The sequence below is a fragment of the Rutilus rutilus genome, assembly GCF_951802725.1.
Source record: "Rutilus rutilus genome assembly, chromosome: 23".
NCBI classification, from domain to species: Eukaryota; Metazoa; Chordata; class Actinopteri; order Cypriniformes; family Leuciscidae; genus Rutilus; species Rutilus rutilus.
Window position 1 is genome coordinate 13,906,551 of NC_140233.1, and position 20,684 is coordinate 13,927,234.

General features: G+C 36.3%; 3 protein-coding genes across 6 annotated transcripts; 1 reads left to right on the forward strand and 2 right to left on the reverse strand.

The window, feature by feature from the left end:
* Positions 1–486: 486 nt before the first annotated feature.
* Positions 487–13,622, forward strand: cax2 (cation/H+ exchanger protein 2). 4 transcript variants are annotated; one of them, XM_084396984.1, is made up of 20 exons: positions 487–672; positions 3,790–3,942; positions 4,033–4,133; positions 4,215–4,323; positions 4,721–4,840; positions 4,920–4,981; positions 5,187–5,348; positions 6,190–6,375; positions 6,503–6,602; positions 6,973–7,114; positions 7,196–7,379; positions 9,691–9,790; positions 10,139–10,260; positions 10,350–10,387; positions 10,550–10,662; positions 10,845–10,987; positions 11,067–11,161; positions 12,539–12,617; positions 12,711–12,819; positions 13,327–13,622. In XM_084396984.1, the coding sequence occupies exons 1-20, from the start codon at positions 621–623 to the stop codon at positions 13,398–13,400; spliced, it is 2,244 nt and encodes a 747-aa protein (XP_084253110.1). In that variant the 5' UTR covers positions 487–620; the 3' UTR covers positions 13,401–13,622. The 4 variants fall into 4 exon arrangements, with proteins under 4 accessions (XP_084253110.1, XP_084253112.1, XP_084253111.1 ...); XM_084396986.1 differs by having other exon boundaries at positions 516–672; positions 10,848–10,987; XM_084396985.1 differs by having other exon boundaries at positions 516–672; positions 4,724–4,840.
* Positions 13,623–14,368: 746 nt separating this feature from the next.
* LOC311282898 (uncharacterized protein) lies at positions 14,369–17,307 on the reverse strand. Its single transcript, XM_084396991.1, has 2 exons — positions 15,412–17,307; positions 14,369–14,701 (listed from the first exon to the last, which is right to left on the reverse strand). The coding sequence occupies exons 1-2, from the start codon at positions 16,906–16,908 to the stop codon at positions 14,546–14,548; spliced, it is 1,653 nt and encodes a 550-aa protein (XP_084253117.1). The 5' UTR covers positions 16,909–17,307; the 3' UTR covers positions 14,369–14,545.
* A 330-nt stretch (positions 17,308–17,637) lies between these two features.
* LOC311283287 (opsin-VA-like) lies at positions 17,638–20,466 on the reverse strand (the record flags this gene model as incomplete). The annotated part of the gene is made up of 4 exons (XM_084397641.1): positions 20,120–20,466; positions 18,455–18,783; positions 17,846–18,091; positions 17,638–17,736 (listed from the first exon to the last, which is right to left on the reverse strand). Exons 1-4 carry the CDS (start codon positions 20,436–20,438, stop codon positions 17,638–17,640), a joined length of 993 nt encoding a protein of 330 aa, XP_084253767.1. The 5' UTR covers positions 20,439–20,466.
* Between the last annotated feature and the right edge of the window lie 218 nt (positions 20,467–20,684).

Consider the following 20,684-nt stretch of genomic DNA (forward strand, 5'->3'; position numbering starts at 1 on the left):
TTCGTGCTCTTGAAGACCATCTACATCATCATATTTGTTTTTAATGCAGAGAAATTACTTTTATTATCTCTTGAATCGCAGCTGTGTTTGAGAACAACATTTCCCACTAATCTTAGCAATTCATCCAGGGTTGCCATGTCTGCTTATTATAAGCGAATTTGTGCTATCAAATCGAATCAAGCGATATCTGTGTGTTTTTTACTATTACGGATTGTATGAGAGTGTTCCGACATATGGAAGCTTGTTTCCACCATAGAATAAAAAGTAAAAAAGGTAAGGTAATCGACCAAAAACTTGCACTTTTTTTTTTTCACTATAGTTTTTATTGTTGTTTTTTTCCAGAGTTGTGAGGGGAAAATTCAGAATTGTGAGATTTTTTTTTTTTTTTATCACATAGTGGAAACAAGCTTCTATACAGAGTAAAAAAAAAAAAAACGGGGGTACCTTATTTTGGGTTTGTTTTGTCAGACCTGTCGGCTTATTTTTCTAGCGAGATCTGGCAACACGATCGCTCAGCGTAAGTGCGTTTGAATCACATGAAGCTTATTACACACTGAAGAACTGCGAACTGTCATATCACTCGAGACTGCGCGGATTGACAGAGAAGACAATGTGCTGAAATGACAACGAATATAGAGACACGAAGAAGGAAACTCGACACAAAAAATCAAGGTAAACAATAACACAAAGTAAAACCATTTTATGTAAACGGAAGTACTAAAAGAATCCACTGACTTGAATTGTCAATAGTGCAATGCATTATTTTATTAAAGCAGACAGTTGCACATTTGCTCCAATTAAATCGGACTTTTGATATGAAACACTGGATGTAACGTGACGAATAATTCACGTGACGTGAACAAGGAATGCATGTCCATTGCATTTTACATGAATGGGTCGACTTGTATTGTGATTTATCCTGGATATAAATGAATCAGGATTTCTTAAGAAATAATTGCTTCTAATGCATTTGCAGTCAGTCAGGTTTCTGTTGTGAAATCGTTCTGAAACCGCATTTGTCCACACTTCCCCATTTACTATGCATTATTTCCTCTCTGTGGTGTGTCTTTGGATATATCTGAATTAAGGTGTTGATGTTGACACGCAAATTTATGTTAAAAATATTCATTGAAAATACTGCATATTCGATATACAGTGGCCTAAAAGGTATTTGGACACTTAAAGGGTTAGTTCACCCAAAAATGTTCCAAACCTATCTTTCTTCTGAACACAAAATAATATATTTTAAAGAATGTGGGTAACCAGCATAGGCGTCGATTACGGGGGGGACGGGGGGGACGCGTACCCCCCAGATTTCGTCATGAGTCATTTTGTACCCACCACTTTTAACTTCCGTCCATATTAATTTGACTTTTGGTTCGATTTTTTTGACCGTTTTCAGTGGTTGTGAGGAGCAATATGAGAGAGAAATTTGGTAATCATTGTCTGACCCAACAAAAAAAACATTATAATATTCATTTTATTTTATTTTCCGTGTTTGCATTTATGAGGGAAAAAACAACGTGTCAGTTTAGGTTACGGACCAGAGCGCTCTGAAAGCGGCACTAAAAGACTGCTTTAAAACTTTCACAGAGACCTCAAACAGAACAGCTGCCTTTCTTTAAAGTGAATTTCGTTTTGTATTAATTATATCTTAATTTTAATCAATGTTTCATGAACCAATGGATTTAATATAGCTATAAAAAGTAAATATAGCAGAATCATACGTGACGCATTGCTGCCACATACATATTATTTTTTCACCTCAATTATGTCTACTAACGAGATCTTATGTCGTTTTAAAATAACTATGCATTTTAATTGTTTATTAATGAACTAGTCTTTTCTAAATCAGTGTAGGCTGCCTGCATACTTATCTCCACATCTCCGCTGTAATGTAGCCTAGATGCGCCTTTCATACGGACAGGATTACATAATCAGATGGTAGCTACCGTATTTGCTTTCGATTGGATTTTTTTTCCGTTGGTGGACATTTTTTTAGTAACTTTATAGTTATATTTCTCATGTCTGTGAGGCTTGTCTATACACTGTTTGTCAGTTCATTTTTGAGGCGCGCTCCAATTCAGAGATCATGAAAGCGCGCCCTGTTCGTTTTCTTTTATTTTACAAAGGCACACCGTTTTCTTGTTGTTGTGAGTTTACACAAATAAAAGTAGTTGCGACTGATGTATTATTATATTCTGTATGACCAGAAATGGAGTATTTTAAGTTGTTTCCACTGTTGATAGGAAAATGCGAGTGATGGCACCGGCGCCTCCATCCACATAGGCTATAGTGCGCGCTCCATACTCCGCACAAACACTTGGATATGCGCTTCCTAATAGCAAACATTTATTTAGGTTAACGTTAGAGCGAGCGGCCATGCCAGACGGATAATCCTCTTCATGTTTAACTAATCAAATTCTGTTGCATTTTATTGCGCCAGTTTGAAAAGGGCGGCTGAAACACTTAGCCTATACAGATAAACGCCTAATGCTGGTGTTTTTCTTTAAACAAATTCGTTTAGGCTTTAAAATAAATATTGTTTATGGGCTAATTAATGCCACAATAATTTATTTATTTTATTTGTTTTGCATTGAATACCATTGCATATTTTCATTGAATGCATTGAATATTTGCTATGCACCGCTATGCCATCCTCCCATAGAAAGACACGTTAAGAGCCACCTATTTTCCTTATAATAAAGGGTTTCTACGAAAGGAAAATGCTTAATGTATAATTAAATGCATTGCGTTCATATTCTTTATCACTGAAGCTTTTTCTTTATTATAAGGGTGTATTATTCCATTAAAAAAGGGACTGTTTATAAGGTGACAATCCGTTATACATCTTGAAGATTTTTGTATTGTATTGTATCTTCTGTTATAAACACGAAGATTGACATTTCGTTAATTAAACAAAATAAAAACACAAGGTGTAAAAAATAAACAACTTAGGCTATGTTCTGTTAGATGTGTTTTGACTAGTTTTTGTTTAATTATATCTCTATGAAGATATAGCCTATTAACAATCATTCATAATCATTACTTTTACGAAGTGGACGAGCGGAGCGGAATATTCAGAAATGCGCTCTCCGCTCACGAGCTCTGATCGGATTCGGAACAAACCCGAACCTCACTGTCTGCTGAACTTGCGCAGAAACATCAAAATATAACCAGCTTTTTAAAATGTTTTTTAAAACTAAACACTATTTTAGCACAAATTATGAGCTCATTGGCGATTTTTTTATAATTATTGACAAAATTAGAATATAGTAAAAGTTTTTTTTTTTTTTTTTTTTTTTTTGGGTGGGCCTGTTGAAAAGTGGGGCCGTGCCTGAGCTACAGGACATCGTCTTCCAAAACATAACCTGCGCGAAAGAGAGAAAAAAATGAATGCGTCATTGTACCCAGCACTTCTGAAAATGCACTTCCGAATGCGTCTCTGTCCCCAGCACATTTCAAACCAAACTGACGCCCATGGTAACCAGACAGTTGACAGTTGACTTCTATAGTATTGTATTCCCTATATGGAAGTCAGTGGGGTCCGTCGCCGTCAACTGTCTGGTTACAACATTCTTCAAAATATCTTTTTGTGTGTGTGTTCAGCAGAAGAAATAAACTCATACAGGTTTGGAACAACTTGAAGGTAAAGTCATGACAATTTTTATTTTTGGGTGAACTATCCCTTTAAGTCACATTTAAAAATGTAAGAATATCATTACATAACAAAATTGGCTTATTAATACTTAATAATAAACCATTCCATGATTTCATCTAATTCCTCAGATCCTCCAGAGGACCATGATGGAGTTCATCTGCCTGGCTCTGGCTGTGACAGGGTTTGTGTAGCTCACATTCATTCAGAAGCCAGCGATGGTCCTGCTCAGTCCTGTTTACAGCAACCAAGCGCCTCCTACACACCTAAAAACCAACAGAGAAGTGAGAACCCATGTACACTGCATAAAAGCAAGGGGGTTTTTCTGAACTGGTTTTTGACTTTTTAATGCCACTACCTCTTCTTTTTTTCAGCATGCAGCTTTGGTGATGAAATACGCGATGAGAACCCGTGCAAGACCACCATAAGTGCTGAAAACGAAGTAGAGGCCCAAAAACTCGCAAATAATTATAAGGTAAATGTACATTCAGCACATATGTCTAGTTTCATTTAGCGTAATGTTGATGCTGATGTCGTTCTGTCCTCTTCATTTAAGTTTGGATTCAGGAAGTGGAAGAGTCACGTGACAGAACGACCCTTTGAGTACAGGTCGGACATCGTGAAGGAGCTTTACTCTGAGCTGAACGTTATCAAACCTTACTCAGGTTAGACCGAGCTCTTCTCATTTCCTTCTGTAGTGCATGTACAGTATCAGTAAAAAGGTTTGGACATGCCTTCTCGTTTGTATTATTACTTTTATTTGAAAATATAGAAAATAAAGCAGTCGAAACTATTAAAATTCTTAAATTATTAATTACATTTATTATAAATTATCATACTTTTAAACTATTTTATAATTGTACTGTATATTTCATTCAAAAAACTATTTAATGTAATACTTTTTTTATTTGATATTACATCTAGGTAATTTTGTAATGTTTTATTATCATGATTTTTTGATGCAAAACTAAAGCAAATCCACTATTTAGAGAAATGTGGCAGTACATTAATTTGTTCCCCTTTACTGTAATAATATCAGTCTTTTTTATTCTCGGGTTTCAGCAGGTTCATTGCTCACTTTTGGCAATGTTCTCTACGTGTTTCTGTTTGGCTGGTGGATCTCTCTGGTTTATGTTTTCGTTGGTGTCCTAATGTTCCTCACAGTTTTTGGCATCCCCTATGGTAAGAATTGGTCTAAATAAGTATCAACATATTTTGTTGCCTCTCCCTGGATCACGAAGGTGCCACTTTCTTGTTTCAGGGAATCTCTGCTGGAGGTTGTCCTGCTATTTTCTGTGGCCATTTGGGAAATCAATCGCAAAGGTTGTGTTTCATTTTATATCCAAATTATATTTGTATGTTTGTGTACTCTTGATCTTTTCAAGAAGTCTTATGACAGCTCTACACACACAGACTCTTTTCTTTTGCCTGCTCCATGAAAATCAGGCTAATACTGCATTCATCACAAGCCTTTTCATGGATTTTTTGTGGTTTGGAAGGATATTGAACCCGATGTTGCTGTTTTCAGGCCAGTGTCTCTGTGCCAGTGTACAGTGTGAAGATCCTCCAGGGTAATTCCACTCTAGAGGCAGAGGAGAACGGAAAGCCTTCCTCTCCTCTCCTGCTGCCCACACCTGTGGAGGAGACCATAGAAGAGCCCACAGGAAGTCCACAGGACCACCACTACTGGGTGAGAAGTGTGAAACAGATATTAGATCAAATTAATCTATAATTATTATTATAAATGTAGCCTGTATAACATCATTTATTAATTAAGAGACTACATATATTATTTGTTGGACACCACTAGACTATTTTAGTGAAATACAATACGCTAATAAGTGATTAAAATGGTTAAGAACTAAAAACCAAACAAAATATTTCTGTTTCAAATAAATGCTGTTCTTTTGAACTTTCTGTTCATCTAAGAATCCTGAAAAAAAAAAAAAATTATCAGGATTTCAACAAAAATATTGAGCGGTACAACTGTATTCAACATTGATAATAATAAGAAATGTTTCTTGAGCATCAAATCAGCATATTAGAATGATTTCTGAAGGATCACGTGACACTGAAGACTGGAGTAATGATGCTGAAAATTCAGCTTTGCATCACAGGAATAAATTACATTTTAAAATATATTAAAATAGAAAACAGTTTTTTGAGTTGTAATATTTTTCACAATATGACTGTTTTTACTGTATTTTTCCATCAAATAAATGTCAAATAATTTGAATATTTTTCCATCAAATAAAACATTAAAAAGTCATACAAACTCCAAACTTTTGAACGGCAGTGTATATGATTATTGTACTTTTTTCACCATTTTAGCTCATTTGGAGTTCACTAAAATAGTCTGATCGTGTAAAATCTATAATTCTAGGAGGTCCAGGACCGTATCATCTGTCCTTAACTGAAAATATTACCTCCCGATACACCATTTCTAGCATTTTAGTATTTTTCCCTTTAGATTTTGTACTGATGTCACTAGATTCCAGCTTTCCCATAATGTGGATCTCATATGATTTCAGTGGCGCTTGAGAACATATGCATGGCTGTTTGTGGGTTACCCTCTCCTCGTCGTCACACACTCTGTAGTGTGTCTGATCTCCTGGCTGCTGGTGTTCACCATTCCTGTGGCCAAGATGAGCGCCAAGACCTTACACACCATCCTGCTCATGCCCCCCGAACACATTCGCATCAGCCACGCCACGGAGGTGAGGGCACTGTACTATGATTATGAAATCCACTGAGGTTTTGCCATCTGTGAATTAATACTGATTAAAACCGTGTATCATATTTGCAAATTTACACAATTTAACAGAGTTTTATTCTTTTTTTTAGGCTCAGGAGAATGAAGGCCAAGTCATTCTATGCTGCTACCATGCAGTGAATCTCTACTACTATAAATACACAGTGGACGGGATCAATGTTTTTGCTGTCAGTATCCTATATCAAACTATAAACACAGAAGTTTAAATCTGTTATTCTTTAATGCTGATATTCAGAAACCATGTCCAATGTCCAAAAGTCTCTTATGCTCCACAAGGCTGCATTTATTTGATAAAAAATGCAGTAATATTGTGAAAAAATATTTGATGTATTAAAATAATTTATTGCATTTTCAGCATCATTACTCCAGTCTTCAGTGTCACATGATCCTTCAGGAATCATTCTAATATGCTGATTTGATTCTCAAGAAACATTTCTTATTATTATCAATGTTGAAAAACAGTGCTGCCTTATATGTTTGTGGAAAAAGATTGACTCTTTACTGTTTTTTTTGCCATTTTCCTTACATTGAGTTACTTTAGATCTCTTACCATTAGTTATAGTGTCACTAATAATTGGTTACGTGGACAAAACAAACCAGTTTGCCAGCTCAGAAGTCAAGTTCGCCACAGCAGTCAGCTCCATCATTCCACTGTCGTATTATATTGGCATGGGCATTGCAAGGTGAGCAGTTACCCCAGCACAACACCAATACCTTTGAGATCAACGTTAATGCAGTATCTAATTGCTGATCTCTATTCTCAGTATTTCCGCTCAGAGTAACTTTGCTGTCGGGGCCGTGGTGAACGCGACATTCGGTTCCATCACAGAGCTGACCTTTTACATCACAGCATTGCTCAGAGGTCACCACCAGGGAAATAAGTGCCTGCAGGAGATAGTGAAGGCGGCTCTTACTGGAACCCTGCTGGGCTGCATCCTCTTCATACCAGTATGTCATCCGTTACTATGGAAGCTTGATTCCATCATGGAATAAAAAAAATGAGAGGTAATCTCATAATTCTTACTTTTTTTTCTCAGAATTCTTACTGTTTTTATTAGAATTGCGAGTTTATATCCCACAACTCAGACTTTTAATTCAGAGTTTATATCTTGAAATTCTGACTTTTTTTGTTCATATAATTAGGAATGAATAAAGGTAATAAAAAAAAAGGCAAGGGAATTGCTACTTTTTATTTATTAAATTTAGAATTGCAAGAGAAAAGTAAGAATTGTGAAATATAAACTCGGAATTGCAAGAAAAAAGTATGAATTGTGAGATATAAACTCAGAATTGGGGGGAAAGTAAGAATTGTGAGATATAAACTCGGAATTTGGGGGAAAGTAAGAATTGTGAGATATAAACTCGGAATTGCAAGAAAAAAGTAAGAATTGTGAGATATAAACTCAGAATTCCGAGAAAAAAAAAGAACTGTGACAAACTTGGAATTGCGAGGAAAAAAGTATGAATTGTGAGATATAAACTCCGAATTGGGAAAAAAGTATGAATTGTGAGATATTATGAACCACAATTGGGAAAAAAGTAAGAATTGTGAGATATAAACTCAAGAGTTCCGCCATCCGCCGAATCCGCCATTTTTGTCCGACAAAGCAGTCAGGAGAGTTAGTAGATTAACGTTGGAGAATTTGAACTTGAAAAACAGAGTGTACTGATGTCTTTCGACGGTTAAAACAACATTCCTTAATATGTTCATTCATGTTTATTTGATGCTATAAATTAACTAGAGGGACGAGATGATCGGTTCAGGAGCACTCAGCTTTAACTGAGACTCTACAGCGATCTGTCAGGCACATTAAAGAGCCAAATTTGAAAGGTGAGACTTTGTATCAAACTTCATATCAAAAGTAACCTGGTCTGTCCTGTCTGTCAGCGCGTTGTCAGTGTCCTCTCTGCTCCGCAATGTATTTTTCACTGCGTGAGAACATGGATGGCGTGAGAACGGCGTGAGAACGGCGTGGCTTGTCTGACATAGCAACAGTAACTAAAGGGGGCGGGTCTTTGCTATATGTTCAATTCAGACCTTTATTCTCAGAATAGTTTATTCCCTTCAATTCTGACTTTTTTCCCTCAGAATTGTGATATATAAACTTAGAATTGTGAGAAAAAAAGTCAGAATTGTAAGATTAAATTAAAGGGATACTCCACTTTTTTGGAAATAGGCTCATTTTACAACTCCCCCAGAGTTAAACAGTTGAGTTTTACCGTTTTCGAATCCATTCAGCCGATCTCCGGGTCTGGCGGTACCACTTTTAGCATAGCTTAGCATAGATCATTGAATCGGACAAGACCATTAGCATCTCTCTCAAAAAAATGACCAAAGAGTTTCAATATTTTTCCTATTTAAAACTTCTGTAGTTACATCGTGTACTAAGACCGACGGAAAATGTAAAGTTGCGATTTTACCATGAGTCCAGCAGGCGTAATGATATGACGCAGCGCCTGAAAATAGGTCTAATAGGTTAGACAAACTTAGTCCCGGTCACGTTGGAAGTTACAGAGCTGGGGACTATTTTCAGGCGCCATATCAGCCTAGAAAATCGCAACTTTACATTTTCCGTCGGTCTTAGTACACGATGTAACTACAGAAGTTTTAAATAGGAAAAATATCGAAACTCTTTGGTCATTTTTTGTGGAGAGATGCTAATGGTCTTGTCTGATTCAATGATCTATGCTAAGCTATGCTAAAAGTGGTACCGCCAGACCCGGAGATCGGCTGAATGGATTCGAAAACGATAAAACTCAACTGTTTAACTCTGGGGGAGTTGTAAAATGAGCCTATTTCCAAAAAAAGTAGTCCCTTTAATATTAAAAAAGGTAACTTTGACTTTTTATCTCTCAATTCTGACTTTTTTCTCCAAATTGCGAGTTTATATCTCACAATTCTGTCTTTATAACTCAGTTGCGATTTTATATCTCACAATTCTAAGAAAAAAGTCAGAATTGCAAGATGTAAACTCTCGATTCAGACTTTTTTTCTTAAAACAGCGAATTTATATCTCTATTGATATCTCTTATCTATCTCTAATTATGAGTTTATTTCTCAGAATTGTAAGATAAAACCTAAACTCTGAATTTAGAGGGAAAAAAAGTCAGAAATGTGACAAACTTAACAAAGTCACAAATAATCTTTTTTTTTATTTTTTATTCTGTGGTGGAAACAGGCTTCCATACGTTATCTTACAGAGGATCTTAAATCTGCAAAGTGTGCAGTAGACGACTGTTATATCTGTGTCTGTCTCAGGGGATCTGTATGATAATCGGAGGACTCAGGCACAGAGAGCAGAGGTTTAACAGTCGCTCGGCGGGGGTCAGCTCCTCTCTGCTCTTCATATCAATAGGGGGTAAGATGAGTCGGCAGAAATCTGCTTGTTATTGCGCTTCTCTCCTGTAGTAATTAAAGGCAATGTGAAATGGCATTTAATGCGTAAGCTAATTCACATTCACAAAAAAAAGGTTTATATATTTGCAAATAGCAATTCACAAACTCAAAACCTTATTCATATTCACAAAATATGATTTGCAAATGCACAACCAAATTGTATTTTGTGAAAGTTTAAGTTTGTGAAGGGCTGTTTGCTTTTTTGTGTGAATGCGAATTAGCTTTAATCATAGCAATGACTCATATTTCATTAATTCAATACATTTTGAGACTATTGTAGCTCCATAATTTCCCACTGTGGTCCCTGTAGGAGTGTTTGCCCCTACACTCTTCTCCAAAGCCTATGGGAATATAGTGTGTGAGGACTGTACCAACTCTACAGGAACCAACAGCAGCGGATCCTTCATGTGCAAAAACTGCCACTACGACCTGGTGAGATTTCAAACATGCGTCACATAGAAATTTCAAACAGTGAAACGTCACGCCATTTTCTGCACATTTTTTTCTTTCTGGTCCACTAGAGTGAAAACAACTACAGCTTGTTTCACAGTCACATTGAGTAAGTTCATAGTGTGAGCATTTTGTATACTCAGTACTTTGTATACAGTAGCTTATTATTATATAAATAATAATTAGAATTTTAAAAAGGATTAATTATTCATATTTTTAGTACCATTAATATAGTTTTGTTGTGGCTGTTGACGTGTCTCTGTTTTCTCAGGCCTCTAGTGTACACCATTTCCGTTCTACTGCCCGTATCCTATATCATCGGCCTCATCTTTACTCTTAAAACACATTCACACATCTACGACATTCACGTTGGTGATGGAACGGGTGAGTTTGCTAAACCTTGCAATAAAATGACTAATGCGAAGCTTTGAACCGACCACTAGAACTTCATAAGGAAGCTAAATAATGTCTTTTTAGGGTGTTAGGGTGTAGTGATTATTAGAAGTTTAATTTAGGAACATTGGAGATCTGCAAAATGGTATGAAACACAATGTGTGTGTTCACAGCAGGTCATCTTGGAGCATCTGTGCACTGGTCCCGTTGGAGAGCTTTGTTAATCCTCATCATTGCCACAGTGCTGATGTCTGCATGTGCCGATCTGACCACCGAACACATTCAGCCCATACTCAGCCGCTCGTCTGTATCTCAGGTTAATACTGCAGTAAATCAGTCAGACAGTAAATAACAGCTCAATATTAATGGATTATGATCCCAACTCTTCATCTCAGTATTTCATAGGTGTGACTCTTTTGGCCATGATCCCTGAAATCCCAGAAATCGTCAATGGAGTCCAGTTTGCTCTTCAGAATCAAATCAGTTTGAGGTCAGTTTGTTCAGTAACACCATACTGTAAGTTCTACACTCACCTAAAGGATTATTAGGAACACCTATTTAATTTCTCATTAATGCAATTATCTAATCAACCAATCACATGGCAGTTGCTTCAATGCATTTAGGGGTGTGGTCCTGGTCAAGACAATCTCCTGAACTCCAAACTGAATGTCAGAATGGGAAAGAAAGGTGATTTAAGCAATTTTGAGCGTGGCATGGTTGTTGGTGCCAGACGGGCCGGTCTGAGTATTTCACAATCTGCTCAGTTACTGGGATTTTCACGCACAACCATTTCTAGGGTTTACAAAGAATGGTGTGAAAAGGGAAAAACATCCAGTATGCGGCAGTCCTGTGGGCGAAAATGCCTTGTTGATGCTAGAGGTCAGAGGAGAATGGGCCGACTGATTCAAGCTGATAGAAGAGCAACTTTGACTGAAATAACCACTCGTTACAACCGAGGTATGCAGCAAAGCATTTGTGAAGCCACAACACGCACAACCTTGAGGCGGATGGGCTACAACAGCAGAAGACCCCACCGGGTACCACTCATCTCCACTACAAATAGGAAAAAGAGGCTACAATTTGCACGAGCTCACCAAAATTGGACTGTTGAAGACTGGAAAAATGTTGCCTGGTCTGATGAGTCTCGATTTCTGTTGAGACATTCAGATGGTAGAGTCAGAATTTGGCGTAAACAGAATGAGAACATGGATCCATCATGCCTTGTTACCACTGTGCAGTCTGGTGGTGGTGGTGTAATGGTGTGGGGGATGTTTTCTTGGCACACTTTAGGCCCCTTAGTACCAACTGGGCATTGTTTAAATGCCACGGCCTACCTGAGCATTGTTTCTGACCATGTCCATCCCTTTATGACCACCATGTACCCATCCTCTGATGGCTACTTCCAGCAGGATAATGCACCATGTCACATAGCTCTAATCATTCCAAATTGGTTTCTTGAACATGAGAATGAGTTCACTGTACTAAAATGACCCCCACAGTCACCAGATCTCAACCCAATAGAGCATCTTTGGGAATTGGTGGAACGGGAGCTTCGTACCCTGGATGTGCATCCCACAAATCTCCATCAACTGCAAGATGCTATCCTATCAATATGGGCCAACATTTCTAAAGAATGCTTTCAGCACCTTGTTGAATCAATGCCACGTAGAATTAAGGCAGTTCTGAAGGCGAAAGGGGGTCAAACACAGTATTAGTATGGTCTTCCTAATAATCCTTAAGGTGAGTGTATATGTGTTAACATGCATTAGGCATCATGAAAAAACAATGGAATCTTTCATTCAATCCCTGGTTGGTTTAATCTTGTCTTGTCTACTAAAAATACATGCGTTTTGTTGTTTTCTCCCAGTTTCGAGGTTGGAAGCTGCATTGCGGTGCAGGTGTGCATGATTCAGATCCCCATCCTGGTTTTATTCAACGTCTTTTATGTGAGATATTATGCACACATGCTACATACACTCAAAGTTAGCTCACTGATGGCTATATGTCAATGTGTTTTCCCAATCATCTTTCTGTGACAGGATGTTGGCTTTGTACTCATCTTCAGCGACCTGCATCTGTGGGCCAGCATCTTCAGCGTCATCGTTGTGAATTATAGTTTTATGGACGGAAAGTCTGATTACTTTCAAGGTAATAAGCTAAATATTCTGTAAATCAGGGGTTAGGAACCTTACCAAGAATTAAGACACCCAGTACTGGCTCTTCATTACAAAAAGGTTGTAGACTCCTGCTCAAAAACTACACCATCGTTAAAAATGTTGGGATCAGTAAGATTTTTCTTTTTTGAAAGAAATTAATACTTTGATTTAGCAAGGATGCAGTAAATTGATCAAAAGTGACAGGAAACTACTTTTAATAAATGCTCTTTATTTTACTTTCTATTCAAAGAATCCTGGAAAAAAAATACATTACAGTTTCCAAAAAAAAAATGAATGTATCATTTTTATTTATTTTATACAAGCAGAATTTTTTTTTTTTAAATCATCATTACAAAAAGCTATTTGTGATTATGGACACTACTTTTTTGTTTTCATAATTTGTACCACAATCTCCTTCACTGCTCTTTCTTTGTTCATCATATTGATTTGAATGAGTTTTGTAAATTGTTAAAACGGTGTGTGTGTGTTTGTATTACAGGTACTGCTCTTGTGGTGGTGTATCTCATCCTGTTGGCGATGTATTTTTTTGCTCCGTCTCCCGCTGGTTGTTGAGAGGCAAAGATATTTCAGCACAATGCATTCGTTATGAAATTTACAGTATGAAACACTGTTTATGGTTTCAGATTAATGTTAGCTTTACTGTGTGTTTTAGACTATCACTGTTCGTAACATTTTATTCTTTGGTACTTCAGTAACAATTCTTTTCTGTTCTGTTCAACGAGAAGCTGATCTGATTTAGCACTTTACTATGCAGAAGTACAGAAGACTACTTGTGATAATAGATGGATTTATTATTTTAATAAAAATGTGGCGCACAATAAATTATTTGAGTGTACATAAATAATAGTTAAAACTATTTTATTATGAAACATATTTGGTATTTTGCAAAAAAGAATCCGGTTTTAGTTAGTGTGCAGCTGGGTGTTTGTACAGGCCGTAATGATGAACCATCAGTTACTTGACCATGTATTTGAAATCATACAGATGAAGTCATTGTATAGACGCCATTGTTTCAAATATTTGCGATTTGAGTTGTTGCACTGACCTGTTGTTCTTACTGTCTATAATATGTCTTTTTAAACAGAAGTCTAAAAAGTATATTTGTGATATAACTATTTTAACAACTTGTCTTATTTTCTATATTTTAAAATAGATGAAGTTTAGGATAAATCTCTGGAGTAAGTGTGTGGAAAAATCTGTTGCATAATGTTGCCTTGAAGAGGTTGATTAAATTAAATTAAATAAAAACATTAAAATAAACAAAATCAGTGTTTGGATTTTTCTGGGGGAAAAATTTATGTACACGATTATACATTATAAATGCTGGATTTCACATTTTATTTGTGAGTAGCAATCACAGATATTGCTCAAGCTCAACATTTTTAAAAGGTTAAACCTGAAAATGTTTTTATAAAATAATAATCTACTAGAATGTACTAGATTTTAAAGGTACCAAAATGCAGCTGCTTATAAATATTACTTAAAAGCATTAAGGTGTCTATTTCATTCAATGAACAGTTTTAGCATATCTTAAGCTTTAGGAAAGCATCACCTAATTCAGTTATTGTGGCCAAAGGCACAGGACAACACAACAGCGGATAAACGCGAATAATTAGTCAACATCAGACAGAAGTGTTTGGCATAGTGTTGTTCAAAGCTCTGATGACCCCACAAGTAAAAGTCAAAAGAGTATAAAACTATGAATGTGTAAAAAATGCTTTCCATTTCGTCTTCAGATTGTGAAATTCCGTGCGGAACTGAGGGTTGACCGCTGCGTAGATGATGGGGTTAGTGAGGGATGTCATGCAGACCAATGACACTGTTAAAATCTCCAGCTCCCGAAAAACATCCACCTGAAACACATTAATAACTGTGTTATATAGCAACTGGATGATAGATACCCATTAAACTTGGAAGCATGGTCAATGCACTTCTAAATAAATAAATAAAATCAGTATTATTTTCTGGAACAAACATCTGAACACTCATATCTTCCATAATTTTTTTTTTTTTTTTGTTATAAGCATAAACAAAATCTATAAAGGGTTTATACTTAAAATAAGAAAAAAACTATTTATTGTTATATCTGTATGTTTGACTACTGATTGCCTTACTGCTATTTTGTTTAGTATTATTATTATTTTTTTAAATCTACTATTTATTTGTATTTAATGCACAATTTAAGTATCTGACCACACTGTAAAAAAAAAGTTGCTGCCTTAATTTTTTTAAGTACAATCAACTTGGATGTTTTAAGTCATTTCAACTTAAATTACATGATGAATGAAATGAGTTAAATCTTGTATAACTTGAAGTTGAAGCCATGTAAAACCTTTGTCATAATGTATTGATCATATAAAAAAAAAATACAGTGCAGGTTTATATTTCAATGCAAAACCTTGAATCTTTCATATTGATAGGCTATTTATTTTTTTATTGCAGTATGAATGAAAAGAGTTGAGCTAGACATAAATGCCTCCTTCAAGGATTAGGTTAACGCAGTTTTCTCATGTAATTAAAACTGTCATTTAAATTGTGAGACAAATTCTCAAACTCAACTCACTGTTAGATTGCCATCTCGGTAATAGAAGTGATTCAAGACCACTGTCGCAATTAGCGGGATCCAAAATATGAGGAATGTGAAGATGATGTATCCGGAGCGCTTGGCCAGTTTGCTCTCCTTCTTGGCGTTTCCTCTTTCTCTCTGAGCGAGAGACGGCATCATACAGACAGCACCCACCATCTCCTCCTCCTCCTCCTGTGGAGCAGCTGTGGTTTCTCCAGTTGATGCTGGAGACGTTTCTGCAGCGGTTTCTTGAGGAGCACTTTGCTCTTCAGCACTTTCTCCATTTCCTGATGCTGGAGAAGTTTCAGTAATATCTTGAGGAGCGCTTGTCTCAACAGTACCATCTTCATTAGTTGATGGAGAAGTTTCTGAAGTTGTATCTCGATGGTCAATTGAGGCTTCATCACCTTCTTCTCCATTAGTTGACCCTCCAGAAACTTCTCCATCAGTAACCTTGCTTGACTCTACAGCACCAACTTCTTCATTGGCCGATGGAGAAGTATCTTGGTGGTCGTTTGGTTCCACAATACCTCCTAGAACCAGTGGTGTTTCATTGGGAAGTTCATTCGTGGATTTTTCAGTCACAATCTCTGGTTCGTTTATATTTAAATAGTCAGTCACAGTTGTTGTGGGAAGTTCCTCAGATGTTGGATGTAAATATTGTTGGATATTTTCTCCAGACGGCTCTTTTTCATTGGGTTTTAAATGACCAGTATCGATTGCCTGTGTATTTTCTGTCTCATGTTTAATACTATTCTTTGTTTCCTCCTGTTTTTGCTTTTTATCCTCTTTCTTCTTACCAGGTGGTGGAAGCGAACCCTTATCGAATATTTTCCGACCGTGCGCTCTTACCAACAGGAAAATGCGGCCGTAGAATCCAACGATGACCGTCAAACAAACGCACCAGACGGGAGTCAAAATATAAAGTCCAAACGTGTCGTAAGAGTCGAAAGTCTCCATCCGCAAGCCCCTGCATCTTACGTACACCGGCGAGTCTTTCGCAAATATCACGCAAATGACCGATATGGAGATCGGAGCCAGCCAGGTCAAGAGAATCCACACCGTTACCCGTTTTCTGCTCTCGGCGCTTTTAAACGGATGCGCAATGGCTTGATATCGCTCGGCGCTGATGCACGCCAGCGTGAGCAACTGCACGCAACAGATGAGAGAAAACGACGCGATCTGCGCGCTGCAGAACAGCAGTCCGAGGTCTCGCGCCGCGTCGCGAGCGCTCAAAACAATGCTGAGGAGCAACGGGCAGTCAACGGCGCATCGCAGGAAGTCAATGACGGCCAGATTCACCAGGAGCGCGTTGTTGGACGTCTGGAGAGACTTCTGGTGGTGCACGGCCCACGCCACGAACAAGTTGGCGAGAATTCCTACGTGTAAAGTCACCAGCAAAACTAGACAGTTGGCAGCCACAAATGCAACTTCTATAGTGTCTTGCCATGTGTTGTTCACTTGTCCCCAAACAACGGTGGAATTACTTCTCATCTCCAGTCAAATAACAGCTAATTCCATGTCTTTTTATATCACATATCGATTTCTATGAATACATTTGCACCTTAGTTTTACTCCATCTCTTGTCTCTTGCTTTTTGAGAGTCTGTAGTAGATAATAAAGCACTTTATTTTAACCCTCATCATTACCATGGTTCTCCATTTGTTTGCGTTTTTCAATTAACACCCTGCAGGGCTGATGGTCACCAGGGATGCTTTTGTTTTAGGCAATTTGCTGGTTCCTTATGTAATCTCCAGACCGGAACAATGCCAATTACAGCACAAACGCTGATTTTTATTATTTTGCCCTTTATTTTTGCTCTTTAAAGGTTTTATTCATTTGTTGATTCCTTAAAGGTCTAAACGTTTGAACTGTGTTAAGAGAAGTGAGTCATTATTTTGAATAGAGAATAGTCATAATAAGCATGGCCTCTAATTAAGGCAGCAGTCTATGCTCTTATTGTCATAGTGATCACATCAGTAATCTTATTTTGAGGAGATTAATTTGGGAAAGGTTTTACACACTAATTATGAGATTAAGATGCTCACTTTTAACCTTATCAGGTTATTGCGCTGCATTTTTATAGCATTTCGGCATATGTGTATACACTAAAAAAAGTTGCTGCCTTAAATTTTTAAGTACAATCAACTTGGATTTGTGTCGTTTAAACTTATATAATTTTCCAATTGTAATACACAATGAATCACATTGACAGACCTCAGATCAGACTGGAGTAACCCTGCTTTGGCTCGTCATTACACTAGCAGTGTCACGAGGGATGTATCGACCACAGGACAGGATTTCCAGAGAGGACTCTCGGAACTGGACAAACACATTTCAGAGAATGACTGGAGCGTTTCGTAGCACAGTGTGCCCTGTATATAAATACCAATGCATTCTGTCGAAGATGATGCTGGCACATGAAACAGACCTGTTTGTTAGTAAGGAAGTAGATGATGGGATTGTAGACCGGGCTGGTTTTGGCGAAGTACATTGGCATGGTGGCGACCAGAGGTGGGATGTAGATCTCTGGATTCACAACCACAACCACAGAGATGGCGGTGTAAGGCAACCAGCAGATGAAAAAGGCGACGATCATGGCCAGGACCATCCGTACCGCATGCTCGTTGTCCTCCAGGCATTTTTTTCCTCCTTGAAGTTCAATGCTTTTGTTGATCTGAAATGATGGAATGTCATTTGCAGTGATATGAGAAGTACTAGGATAAAAGATCATAGTTTGGGTATAAACACGGATGTCTACGGTAGCGATCAAAATAGAGTAAATCACCTTTTGAAAGTAGCTGTGGTGAAAAAAAAAAAATCAAGAGATTCTTTTAAATTACATCAAAATGACTTTAAAAATTTAGTTGAATCTTGTATAACACAAAAGTTATTTTGACAAGTTAAAGCAATGTAAAACCATGTTGTCATACCTTATTGATCTTTTTTTTTTTTTTTTTTTTTACATAGATCCAGTAATGAAACAAGTGAAGTTTTTATGAGTGAATCATTGACTATGAACTAAGAGCGAGTCGCCTACCTTCCTCATGGACACAAGGACTTTGCTGTAGCAGTATATAATGACAGCAGTGGGTAATATGAAGCACATAAGCGTGTAGGCGATGAGGTAACTGTAGTTTGTCCAGGATCTCTCCTCCCAGCCCAATGAGCAGGACGTCTGGACGCCCTCGGGCCCGTACGAGCTCCAGCCCAGCAGTGGAGCGACGGCCCAGAAGAGGCAATAGAGCCAGACCAGCACCAGGCCCTGGCAGCTCCTGCAGACGTTCAGCTTGAAACCTGCCATGGGTTTGCAGACTATATTGTACCGCTCGTATGCCAGTAGTGTGAGAGTGCATAATGAAACCAGACCTAGAAAATAAGATATTAACATATATTTTATTAGACTTTTTTATGCAGTAGTTATATATAACAGTTTCTTTCATGCTTATTCAGCTTACTCAAAACTGGTCAGAAATCATGACATTAATCACTATTTTTTCATATTTTACAGATATGGTTTTAATCATTCATTGGTTTTAGTACAGATAATATAAAAATAAAAATAGTAGCCAATTATTGTAAATATAATAGGCCTTGTCTTTAAGATGTTTTAGTCTTTAAAAAAAAAGTATAATTACTTTTTATTTTTAATAAATGTAGATAAATACTGTTTATATTATTATATTATATATCTTTACACATGAAAATATAACAGCCTTAATATAAATGGCAATTATTTAATGTTATCCTATATATAATGTTATTTATTAAATATTTTGAGTATTAAACATTTAATATTATATTTAAAAAAAAAGATTTAAAATACTATTATAAAATATTTAATATTTTTCTCACATTTGAAATGGGTATTTACTCATGAAAATATAATAGCCTTAATATAAAAGTAAGATATTTAATTTTATCTTTAAATTATATAATAGTAAATAATATTTTTAGTGTAAGCATGTAACATTTAAAATATATATATATTTATAAATGACATTTAAAAAATATTTATAATAAAATGTTAAATACTTAATATTTTTCTCATACATTTTAAATGGGTCTTTACATATGAATATACTGTATAATAGCCTTAAAACAAAAGCCAGTTATTACATTTTATATTTAAAATGCATCATATTAATACATAATGTAATATGTATGTATAAATATTTAATATCAATATTATTTACAATTTTTTTTACACATGAAATAGCTTTGCTATCAAATGCAATTATTCAATGTTATATTTAAAATATATCATTAATATTATAAGTATGTAATATTTTAGTTTTAAACATTTAATGTTCATACAATATTTAATATTTGTAATTATTTAAAAAAACATTTTAAGTATTATTAAATATTTTAAATACTTGTTATTTTCCTCAAACATTTTATTATATTTTCATGTGTAAAGACCCATTCAAAATGTGTAAATAATATAAATTCTTATAATATTAATATTAAATGTCTAATGCTAAAAATATTGCATATTTATATTATTCTTATTATATATTTTAAATATAACATTGAATAGTTGGCTTTTATATTAATGGGTCTTTGCACATGAAAATATACAGAATATACATGGAAAAATATTATATCCTCTACATGGGAAACACTCAGAAGGGCATCAACATATTCGGGGACACATTATATAACATAAAACAAATAAAACAACCTTTTAATCAGTACTCACCAAAGTAGTTCACAGCAAATCCTTGAAAAACACAGAATGCATGGCCTAAAAAGAAAGACCCTTCATAATTTGTGATGGTGACGATCGCAGAGCCGCAGGTGGCAATCATAAGATCTGACACGGCCAGGCTGAGAATGATGACGTTCATCGCATTGAGAAAATGCATGTTCTTCAGCATCACGGCAATTACCAACAAGTTATTAAACACAGAAAGTAGAGTGTTTATAAACATGAGGTATGAAAGTATGCTGTAACCCACGCGTGGAAAAATAGTAGGTTGTACCGTCATGGCCAAATCTGTTGTCGTGATGCTCTCCATGATTGAATGAGCTCTGGAGACTGTGTGACGGCAGTGCGTTTTGTTCCTAGCCGGTCAGACCATCATATTAACGGCTTTAAAGAATGAGATCAGATATTGGCTACGGCCAATTGATTACAAAAAGTAATCTGAAGCATCTGGTCACCGTATCCAATTGTTAAAAGGCCATTTGTCAAATTACTCTTTGCCAGCTTAATAATCTTATTAATAAAAGCAGGCTTAGAAAATAAAATTGGAGATGCTTGC